Source organism: Lissotriton helveticus, chromosome 6 (assembly GCF_964261635.1).
Source record: "Lissotriton helveticus chromosome 6, aLisHel1.1, whole genome shotgun sequence".
NCBI classification, from domain to species: domain Eukaryota; kingdom Metazoa; phylum Chordata; class Amphibia; order Caudata; family Salamandridae; genus Lissotriton; species Lissotriton helveticus.
In genome coordinates, this window is record NC_136067.1 from 583,496,663 (window position 1) to 583,508,872 (window position 12,210).

General features: G+C 43.3%; 1 protein-coding gene across 2 annotated transcripts in view; it reads left to right on the top strand.

The window, feature by feature from the left end:
• FAM135A (family with sequence similarity 135 member A) overlaps positions 1-12,210 on the top strand; it is a 938,545-nt gene that overhangs the window by 407,396 nt on the left and 518,939 nt on the right. For both annotated transcript variants that reach the window (XM_078648016.1, XM_078648017.1), the window contains exon 9: positions 11,710-11,863. In XM_078648016.1, the coding sequence (XP_078504142.1) occupies positions 11,710-11,863 (154 nt within the window). The remainder of the gene's footprint in view (positions 1-11,709; positions 11,864-12,210) is intronic.

Below are 12,210 nucleotides of genomic sequence, written 5' to 3' on the forward strand. Positions count from 1 at the left end.
CACACCCCATCACTTCCTCCGATAGTGGCCCCTTCAATTTATGTGATTGTACACCTGACGATATGCGGTGCCCAAGTGTGGTGGTGTTTTTTTTTGGCATGAGGAGCCTCAGGGGGGGAGCAAGGAGGAGGCGACCAGGACTCTCCCAGACAGGAGACGTACCATGGAGGGTGAAAGTCTGGAGCTATGAGGAGGCCTCCTGGGTAGGCCTGACCCTCTGGGCCCCCGGTCCCCACTCACTGGGTGCACACAGGTGTCAGGTGGTAGGTCGCCACAGGTTCCTGGTTTTGGTGCGGAGGGCTTAGCTGGGACTTCCCTGGAAAATCGAAGCCTCAGGGCTAGATGCGCAGCAGAGGCCGCAGGCTCCATTCACAATCCCGCCGATCGGGCCTCCAATACGAAGTAGGCCATGTCGCCCTCACCCCCGGTTGGCGAAGAAATGCAGTCAATATTGTGGCACCCCCGCACTCTGCAGCGCATTAAAGTGTAACTCTAATGTATGACTTGAGCTGTTGTTTTATTTGTAAAAATAAGTTATTAACAATGCATGTATTAAATGTATAAACAATATACAGTAATAGCCATGGTGCAAAATAACCGGTTGCAGTAATACCACATCTGTGAAAAAAAATAGATGGATTTATTTTACATGGTCCAAAGTGGGTTGCCTGTAAATGAATAGTGCTAGACAAGGAACCAGAAGCAGCTCTGGAAAACATGTTAAAATAACATGTGAGCTCTACCTTCTGGAGAGATGCAGACAGGTAGAGATGCGGACAAAGAGAGAAAATCAGATAAGTGTGCAGAGGAAAAGGTTCAGGCTAGGAATAGTATGGTTTGAAGAGGTGTTATCTAGGAGAAGTGTGGTCTGTAAAGGATTAGGACTCTAAAGAACAGAAGGGGCTTGGAAAGTTATGGGCTGAGAGGTGTCGCTGGGTACAGGTCTTGAGGTATGAGGGCATGTAGAGGTAGGGAGAGGGACTGTATGGTCAAGGAGGGGTACAGGCAAGAAGTGAAGCAGAAAGAGAGAGGTGAAAACTGGAAGAGATGCAGTTTGGGAGCTGTATAGAAAGGCAGGGAGACAGAGGAAGGGGAAAATGCAGGAGAGTTATGGTTTTGGAGAGGTAGGGGCAAGGGCAGGGAGACGTAGGATGAGGTTTGGCCTGGTAGTAGCTGGGAAACATGCATGCTGGGTAAGACCTCTACCTAATCTTTTGTTACCACCTTATTGTTTAAAGATTAATGGGTGAGCCAGTGGTCTCAGCGGCAGGAGACTCATCCTGTAGTCAACTGTTAATCAAGGAACAAGTCCTGTGGAGAACCTATCTCATGACGTCCGTGAGTTGAGTCAAACTAAAGAATAGGGTGTTAACAAACCATTAGGTGGAGGTTAGATTGATTATTGGCTTTTTTAATGCATGAACAGAACAGGGACAGTAGGGATTCATTTTTGCTCTGATGAAACATAGAGACTTCACTGGAGCATATTCATGGGCCGAAACAGGTTAGCACAAGGATGAATGAGACATAATTTCTCAATTTCATCCACAATAAGTTGTTTTAACCCCTGCGTAGTGTCCCCTTTGAATAAAGAAAACCCCTTTGAGTTTACACTGAGACAGCTTTAACTGCTATTTAGAACCTACATTTATTTAGTACCTCTGCGTTCCCTCATCGTGAGGTTGAAACAGTCTTTATGGAATTATCCTATCAAGGCAAGACAGTCAGGCCAATGATGAAACATGCCTCAAAAGTGTGGGTGAGGCATTTGTGTCCAATATATTGAAGGAAGCTTCAATCGACTTAGCCCAGTTTTTTTTGTGTAATGGATTCATAGTTTGGAGGATGTACGGATGTACGGATGTAGTTTGGAGGATGTACGGGTGATAAAAATGTTCTTTCTCGCAGTGTGATAGATCATACATTACATCCCAGCATTGAAGTAATATTATTTTAATAAACAACATAGGTTCCTTAGATTCCGAATAGGGATAGCATGCAGAATCTGCTGTCAGTCTTCTTGCTACTTGCTCTCCTTTTTGTCTCTGCTCGCTGTACTCAGTCCATAGGCGGCTCGAGGGGCTCTGAGTGACTCATCCTCATAAGTTTACAGAATAGGCAAATGGGGGCTCTCAGGGGTGTTACTGAACTTATATTAATCTAGACATTCAATCCTATTGTTTTTGCTGGCCTTAGGACTAGTGCTCTTTCCGTAAAATATGGTAACATTGGCTTCCACCCAGTCTGCACATTTAATTTACTTCAAAGTCCCTAGTAAAGTAGTACTACCTGTACCCTGGTCCTCCAAGTCAGAATGCTACTAGTGGGCCTGCAGCACTTCTTGTGCCACACACATAAGTAGCCTTTTTAAGCATGTCTCAGGCCTGCCATTGCAGCCTGTTCATACAGTTTTAAACTGCCAATTCACCCGAAAAAATAAATTTTTTGCCAGGCCTAAACCTTCCCTTTTAATAAATAAGAGTCACCCCTAGGGTAGTTCGGAATAGCCCATAGGGCATAGTGCAGTGTATTTAAAAAGTTGGACATATTCTTTTAAAGTGTACATGTCCTGGTAGTGAAAAAACCCTCCATTTGTTTTTCAATACTGCAAGGCCTCCCTCACCCATAGGATAACATTGGGTTACATTTTATACGTGATAACATTCAATTGGGAGCCAGTCGTAATGTCAAGATTGGTGTCTAAAGAATCGTAATTTAAAACCCTCTTTAATTGTAAAGAATGATTTTAAGTCACAATTCTGAAAAAGCCACTTTTACAAAGTTGGAGGAGGAATAGGGGTGGGAGCACACCGCTTATAAAAGAAAAACAAGGGAGCCCTACTCACGACGGAACCAGGGTAATTACGTTTTTTAAGAAAAACAGTGGCTCCTGTGGAATAGATATTTAATAATGATAAGAAAGAGTAAGCGAAGTTCTCATATATAGTCTGGGGTTATATGTGGTGTCAAAAAGAAAGAAACACAGATACACTGACTCTGTTGTTCAATAATTGTATTGTAAACTAATTTATGGTGAATAAATATTCAAATTTCATACATATAGCAACAAATATTTACAGTTGTGTAAGGTGTCCCTAGTGAAAATATGAACCAAAGCATATAAGTAACGTTTGAAAGACAATATGTGCAAAGTTAAAAAAAACTTTGTTGTTTACAAAAGTGACCACTTCTTATTTTCCAAATAAATAACATCTATATATTGATAGAGCGTGAGTTTCAATGGTTCGCTTTTTTCAAGGATGTAGGATGTTTTTCGGTACAAAAAAGCTAATTGTTTTCATTATTACAGAACCTGAGCAACAAAGATTTTTTTAATATTTGATTATAGTTGTATTGTTTATGTGATTTTTTGTATTGTTGTAACAATTGTTACTGTGTGTCTCTGTGTATTGTAATGTTTTGTGCCAAATTGTTGTTTCAACTACATGAATAATTCACTCTCTCCTTTTTGATAATTTAAAAAAAAATATATGTCAATGAAGAAAAATCAAATATATGGTCATTCCAATTGAAATGTGTGATCATAGTGTTTTGATGGTAAGGATTAATTAATATCCGTATTGGCAGGCGTGTAGCTGTTTGATTGTATAGTTGTATTGAAAAAAAAATAGAGAGTAAGGAAACAAATGACTTGTCCTCTTCCCTAGATACTATATTCATAAACACAATTGGACAAGTCCGTTCAGTGTAGTTTTCAAGTCTATATTCCTGACAGTAAAACGTCTCGAGGGTGGAGCGCAAACAACTTCAGGTAGTTTTTAGGAAACTGCTCACCCACCTACCTGGTAGGTGGCATGCTTCATCATCGCTGGGACCCGATCGACTGCCTAGGTCAAACCGACCATACCTTGCTTGACAAACTGCCGGCAGAGTACTAGCAGTACACGATCGGTTCCATGATGCATAACTAGCCCGGAGTCAAAGTACTCCGAAACAGAGGATTCGTAAGTAACCTATCCACTGCACTCACAGCACACTTTAGGGTGTGTGCTGATAACTTTCACCTTTGTGACCCCCCCTTTTTTGGGTCACGCACACCTTCCTGGTCCTGAAGAAAGCCTTATGAGCCAACCTAAAGGCTGAAACTAGTAGACCTTATTTTTGACTGGGATACTGAGGCACATAGCAAAACCTCAAGAGAATCCCCTGTAAGTTTTTAACTCTTGTCCTAGGGCCCTGCAATAACATTTTTTATACGGGTTAAACCTAGAGACGATTTTTAACACATAACTGCACTTCACTTAGCATTTCAATTTCCCTAACACAAACAACCTGCTCCGCTGTAACTCGGGCGTTGAAGCACAGCTGGATTGCGCTAGGTAATCCAGCTGGGCCCCGATGATGAAGCATGCCACCTACCAGGTAGGTGGGTGAGGGGTTTCCTAAAAACTACCTGAAGTTGTTTGCGCTCCACCCTCGAGAAGTTTTCCTGTCAGGAATATAGACTTGAAAACTACACTGAACGGACTTGTCCAATTGTGTTTATGATGATTGTATAGTTGGCCTAGCCTTACTGATTATGGGCCTAACCCTTTCTAGTTTAGGGGCTTTGTACTTTTAGGCACTATAGTTTCCTGAAATCTGTAAAATTGCATATCTCTGGTTCTACTGATTGGATTTTTGTACTTTGGTCTCACATAGTTGGATTTTCGTCGTTTTGGTCTCAAATAATTGGTATTTTGTCATTTTGGTCTTCAATAATTCATTACATTTTTATCTTTTCTTCTAAATTGGTGTGGGATTTTTTGTGTGTGCAAGCTACCAGAGGGTTGCTGCATGAGTAGGGTTTCACTCCCTCAACCAGTATCCCAATTTTCTACAGTGGTTACCCCCACCAAAAAAGTGGAGGGGGGTGGTTTGGGGAGTGAGTCTCCCCAAGAAAAATACATTTTAATATATTCACAATTTTAAAAAAAGCAGAGTTAAAAATATCTGTGAGGTGTAAAATTTTGCGTTTTAAAGGCAGTTATTATTATTTTAAATGAAACTGTGGAGTAAAGGGTTGAAGAGTAAAGTCCGTGGAGTAAAGCCATATGTGTATACTGCAGGATAGTAGCAGAAGACTGCATCTATGGAGAGCAGGATAGATTTGGATTTGCATGAAAGAGAGGATATGTATAGTGCACCTGTAAGACCTGGCTTTTTCAGCTGGCTGTATCCCCAGACTTTTTGCTTCTTTCCCTCCTGTCACTGACCTGTTTTTGTTGGTTTAATGACTCTTGGAACTTTAGCACTGCTGATCAGTGCTAAAGTGCATATGCTTTCCATGTAAATTGTGTTTATGGATTGGGGTTTCCATGATTGGGTTATTTGACTTACTACTAAGCCATTAGTACAGTGCACTGTGTGTGCCCAGGGCCTGTAAGTCAAATGCTGCTCTTGGGCCTGTAGCACTGATTATTCCAACCATGCAAGCAGCCTTTTAAAAGGGTCTCGGACCTGACACTGCAGTGTCTGCGTGCAGTTTCTGCTGCCATGTCAACCTGGCAAGTGCACCCACTTGCTAGGCCCCACCCTCTCTTTTCTGACATGTACGACACCCATAAGGTAGGCCCAAAGTACCCCTGTGGACAGGGTGGAGTGTATGTCCAAGGTAGGACATGTACTGGTGTGTGAGACATGTCCTGATAGTGAAATACAGTGTATTTCGTTTTTCACTATGGAAAGGCTATAGGATAGAACGGGAGTTTATTTGTAACGTCTTGTAAGTATAACTACCCATTGGGAACCGGTAGGAAGATGGAGTATAGTATGCCTGAACTCAGAATATGAAAATGCACATTTTAGTAAAGATGATTTTTATATTGTGTGTTTGAAGATACCACTTTTAGAAAGTGGGAGTTTTCTTGCTTACATAACACAAAACACTTCTCGGGTCTATGGTAACCTGAAATGAGCATGGGAAAAGAGGAAGAGAAGAAATAGGTGAATCAGCGTCTCTCTAACAAACCCCACAAGGGGAGCAATCCCTTTCAGGACGAATGCCCTCACCCACTATAGGTGGCATGCTTCTTCGTATGGGCTTCTCCTCCCAGTGGGAAAACCTGGTCCCAATGAGGGCTACAACTCCCTCACTAAGAGGTAGGAGCTCTGGGGTGTTTTTATTAGATATCAGCCGTTGTTATGGATGCTAAAATCCCATATGTGAGTAATAAGGTGTTGTGAGGGTGCAGCGCAATGAGTGAATGAAAGTGAATTTAAAACTACCTAATGCGGATGAAAAGATTCTTTATTGGCTGGTCAGAACTGGCAGGGTTAAAACACAGTACAAAGCAGTGTATAATTAAACTGCTAGGATGTATAACGAGGTCGAACTTTATATTCTTTTCCCATGCTGATTTCAGGTTACCATAGACCCAAGAGGTTTTTTTGTGTTATGATTGTAATTTCTTGGGGAATTACTTGCAGGTCTCTAAACTAAAATCCCTTGGTCCCTCCCTTCAAGGTCCTTGTGTTATGAGCTTTCTTGCTTAGCCATCCTTGGTTACTCTGCTGGATTGTGGATTGACTGTCTGGTTTTGGCATGCCAAGGGCTGGGGATGTGCATTCACTGTAGACACTGTCAACGGTCGGCTCTTAAATCTTCCCAGCCAACCGTTTCTGAACATTAGGACATTGTGCCTCAACGCTACAGGCTCTGAATCTTCAAACCTGTTAGGACTGTGTACATATAACCCCTGCAACCTTGTCTTGAGGAAGACCCGCCGTGACCACCAACAGGGGCACCTAAGGGTTGAAACGTCAACGCACTATTTAGGTCCAGATTGGCCTGGTTTCTGTACTAAGAATGAAACTCCTGGATTAGAATCAAGCTCTGGCTTTCCTAAACTGTATATAAAAAAGTTTTTGACACTGTATATATTGTTCACTATCTTATCACTATGCACAACAGTCACCCATAGACACTTTAAGAATTCCCTATACACAAATAATGTTTCACAGTCTGTTTATTGTAAAAATGTATATTGCTTATCATGGAATGAAGTAATTCCGATAAACGCTTGGGCAAACCCCTTGAAGAGCAGAACTGATTGATTGAGTACTGTCTTTTGAGTATTTGTGTGTGTTAAGAGAGTTTATCATTTCGTTTTTACATTAACTGTACTCATAATCAATATCAGTTCTACCCGACAGAACCAAATTTTCTTTAATCGTCTAATTACCCAGGTTCTGAGGGACACAGGGTCGCCCCATCTTTTGAACTAGGATGTATAAGGAGGTCGACCTTATATTCTTTTTCCATGCTGATTTCAGGTTACCATAGACCCGAGAGGTTTTTTTGTGTTATGATTGTAATGTCTTGGGGAATTACTCGCAGGTCTCTATACTAAAATCCCTTGGACCCTCCCTTCAAGTTTCTTGTGTTATGAGTTTTCTTGCTTAGCCATCCTGGGTTCCTCTGCTGGGTTGTGGATTGACTATCTGGTTGTGGCATGCCAGGGGCTGGGGATGTGCATTCACTGTAGACAGCCACTGGGGGAAGTTGAAGTGTGTCCTGCCTTTCCAGAATGAGTCAGGGCTGGGCTGAATAGACCTGGGCTGCATTTAGAGTAGGGGGGTGGAGATTTCCCTATGCCAGAATAGGCCTGGTCTGCCTTACATAATGCTTTCTCCACCTCCTGCCAGGAAGCTGGGCCAGAGAGGAAAGAACTGGTTTGGACTGAGCACAGAGCCTCTCCCCCAACAGGGAGCAAAGATAAATTGAGTATAAATATGTGGGCCCACACCCCAGAAATTTTAGATTACGTCTGAACTCAAGAGGAACCTCTGCCAAGGAGACCAACTGGAAAATTACTGGCCCTTTGCTGTGTGGGGTTGGCCTGCAGTGGCTGTTTATACTAAGGAGAGGACCAAGACTTTACTGTGTGCTGTGTATCCTGCTTGAAGAAGATCTCCAAGAGCTTGGTGTAGAGCTTGCCTCTTGTTCTGAAGTCTCAGCGACACAAAGACTTAATTTCCTCTGTCCTCCTGCCACTGGAACTGCTATTTCAGGTGCCACAGAGGGAAATAGCAACACCGACGATCTATGCCGCTACCTGCAACGAAGCCTTGGGTACTGCTCGTAAAGTGCTGACGCTCTGTCCGACTTGCACCGCAGTCCCAACACCTGCCAATACCGCATCGTACTCAGGCTGACACCATTACAGAGGCGGCTGCCTTCACCAGATCCGAGGGCACAACTTGTGATGCTCACGATGCACCGCCTCGACTAGCACTGCAGCCTTGACATCACCGACGAAGGTGCTTCATCATCGCGGAGCCAGTCCTGACGTGGGTGACCTCCCGAATCCATCCACCCCGCATTGTCGTAAGGAACCAACGCCACCGCAACGTCACCTCCCCGGCAACAGTAAGGAACCGATGCTTCACCTCTCCTATGTTCGTAAGGAACCGACGCTGCCCTGTGCCAACGAAGTATCACATCCCTGATCCTGTGCACCATCTTTATTTTCATCGTTTGCAAAGGTACCGTTCTTTGGGGTCCATGTAACTCCTGGCCCGATGCCTCGCAGTCGGCGCTGTACTTTGGAATTTTCATCTGTCACAATGCTGTAATAGCCCCAGGTGGAGATATTTGTTGCTACAAGCTTTATATTCATGAATAACCTATTTTTGGTGATAACTTGATATATATGTATGGTGGATTTTTGTCATTTTGGTCTTGTTTGGTTAAGATAAAGATTTCCTATGTTTAGGTCGAGCCTGGGCAGCGCATGCGTTGCTCTGCTAGCCATGCTGTATTGAGTTAGGGATTTGAAGCTCTGCCCACTCTCCGCCGATAATTTTCATTGGATTGTGTTGTCCTTTGTAAATGCTGGCTTCTGATTCCTTAATCGCCTTGTAAATCCCTCCTTAGTACCGCCTTGTCTTCATTTGAAACCTCCCATGGCGACAGGCCCTTTAACTTCTGTTGCGACACTGTATGTTTTAATTACTCTATAAGCACTATTTTCTTTAATGGGTTTTGCCCTCCTGTAGGCACAACGTGCTTTCCTTACATTCAGTGTGCCATGGCCGCTTTCACTTTCCAAGCAGCCGGGACAATGGCAGCCCCTACTTTAAATGCCAAAAGCTTAAACTCTTGCAAATGTGAGATGTATGGCATTGCAAATATTTTTTTTATTGTCAAAGCCCCCATTCCACATTTTCACATGCATGAAGGCTTCGCCCCTTCTTTAGAAGAGTCGTGTCTAAGGAAAGGTGCTTGGACGCTATTAAAGTGAAACCTTGGCATCGGGGCTTTTACAAAAATGATCAAATACATTTTTTTGGTAAAAAGCCCCCATTCTGCGTTTTCACTTTAATATCGGGCATGCACCTTTTGTTAGACACAGCTTTTTTATAGAAAGGAGTGCGGCCTTCATGCACTGAAAGTGCGGCAGGGGGCCTTTAACAACAAAAACAGTATTTGCAATGCCATAGATCTCGCATTTGCTAGAGATTAAGCTGTTGGCATTTACAATGCCAATAGCTCAAACTCTTGTAAATGTGTGACCTATTCCATTGTAAATGCTTGTTCTAAACTGGTGTGGTGTCCATTTGTAGTGTTTTCACTATGTGGGCACACATTCTTTACACGCTGTGTCTGAGATAAGCCTGTCTGCTCGTGCCAAGCTACCCAGGGGGTGAGCAAGGATTGTCTAAGGGCATAACTTCCTTACCATGACTATCTCTTACCGACTATCTTCCTTACCATGAGGTCTCCATTTGGACAAAGGTGCAAACCATTGCCAACTAGAGACCCCATTTCTAACAGCACCTCAAGCAGTGCTTAATTTGTAAAAAGAATAAATGCTGAGGCCTAGATTTTTCTCAGAACCCACCTCCGGCACTACCTCATATCAGGCCTGCCAAGTACCAAGGGTGTTTAGTCTAGATTCCACTTCAGACCTTTTTCTTCCACCACCTCCCACATCCTGCCCATGGGTGGCTGGCATCTACAGAGAGTGGAGGGGCGGACAAATCGAGTGGTGGTAGTGGGTGGGTGCATGTACTATTGCGTGCTACATGTAAGACGCATATAAAAAAAAAAAAAACTTAAAATCAGGGCTTGAGTCGGGGTACCACGCGGGTGGACGGCGTCCCCCCACTTATTTTACCTGGTGGATGCTGTCCCCCCTGCCAAACAGCTGGACTTAACTGTTTGGCCTCTCTAAGACAAGATTGGAGCTCACAGCACTCTGCTCACGCGTAAGACGAGATCGGAGCTCACAGCACGCTGCTCACACGCTCACTTCTCAGATGCAATCGCATCTAAGGGGTAAACGAGGGGAGGCAATGAGCCCGATGGGGCAAGCCACCTATTGTGACGTCACTTCCTGTCGTGACGTCACTTCCGGTGACAGCATCCCCCCACTTCTTTTTTTAGGACTTGTGCCCTGCTTAACATGCTGCACGATAAGTTCTCCTCACTCCAGTCCTTAGTTCACTGTGGGCCCCCAGCCAGCTCCCTTACCTAACTCTGACGATGCTCTCATGCTGTTAACTAGCATGAGAGAAGCGCCAGGATTCTAGGGAGCGGTCTCTCGGCGCACCTGAGTGTTCTGGAGGCCAGGGCTTAGTTTCTCTTAACCCAGATGTCTAAGACAGCTGGGTTAGAGAGGTTAAAAGTAAGGGATGGATATGGGCTGCTTCGCTGTGGACCCCCTGACTATCGCTGCAGAACAGAAGTGTTGCATGTCTGTCTCGACAGCCTGCGTCGCGTATCTTCATTGCCCCACTCATGCATTCCACATACCACCTGCCCAGGTGGGATAGTAAATCGATCAAGAGCCAGGAGGGCTTCACTCACATGCATAGTTTTATCCACTACCCAAAGCTTTCTTTGGGAATACTGCCCGGTTGCCTGTCGCTGCCAAGTTTATGGTTCTCAGGTTATTTATTTCTTCTGTGCATAAACCACTCCTAAAGGAGTTGTCTGTTTTCTGTCTTTAGTGAATGATGTATGCCTTGTAAAGTAATTCCGGAGTCGAGCATGGGGACAAAAATTGAATCCTCTGTAAATAATCGGCACTAACAACCTGTTCTGCAAAGTGCCAGGTGACTCTAATTCCACTGCCGGGCTGAGACAGTTTCCCGGGCTGGCGTCCGTCTTACTGCAGCCGCACCCGAGTACTTCACAGGTCTTTAAAAGACCATTTACTTGTTGAAAAGGCTTTGTTGTTTTTGTCACCTCTTCCTAGAGCCCTGCATCTCCACTCTGACTAATGCTGGAAGAATTAGCCCCCCCCCCCAGATTTTTTTTTATAGTTGCGCCTCTGTCTAGGATGATGTAAAGTTGACTTTGCTATTTTCTTGTGTAGCAACATTAATATTTGTTCATTAACACTGCCGTGCTTAAAATATTGAATTGGTTGACATGGAAAAAACAAATAAATAAAAAGGTTTGCCACAACTACTTTTACTAGCAAAGAAGTAGATGATAAATGTTGGATATTACAAGTGCTGTTTTTCCAGACAGATGATACTATTTGTAAACATACGGAGCACACTTGAGTTTACTTTGAAATTGCAGGCTGTTCGAAATGTTAAAATTATTAGGTGATAGTGGAGCTCTAGCACATTTTAACAGAAGATTTGATTTTGCTAAGGTTTCCCCCGTCTTCCAATTCATTTGTTACATTTGCAGTACATTGATTGTGTTTTTTGATAATTACTTTTATATATTAACTGTTCTCTTTTTTCCAGGGCAACAGTTTTGTTATTCCCGAATGCTTCTTGCAACACGCCTACAATTTGCATTATACTTTATGTGCTAGTTTGCTGCTAGCATTCAAGGGTCTCCATGGTTATTTCGTCATGCTAACAAAGGAGCTTCCGTCTTCTCGCAGGATCGAGCTGGGTATGTTAAGTGTACGCTTTTCTGTGTAAGAGTCAAGAAATCATTACTTACCACATGCTACTCTTCGGGCACACACAGCCAGGCCAGTATTTTAACAAATCTAGTTAAACAATGTTATCACAAGTCTGTAACATTTATGCCATGTTACAGTAGGGTTAGACTCTCACTATGATGTTTGTTATAGTGTCTGATAAAGTATAGTGTCTGATAAAGTATAGTGTCTGATAAAGTAGTGTCTGATAAAGTATAGTGTCTGATAAAGTATTTCTACCAATAAACATTTTGGGAGGAGAAACAATATGAGTTGAAGGTATAAACCATCTTCACGTAAATGGTGATTTTGTGAG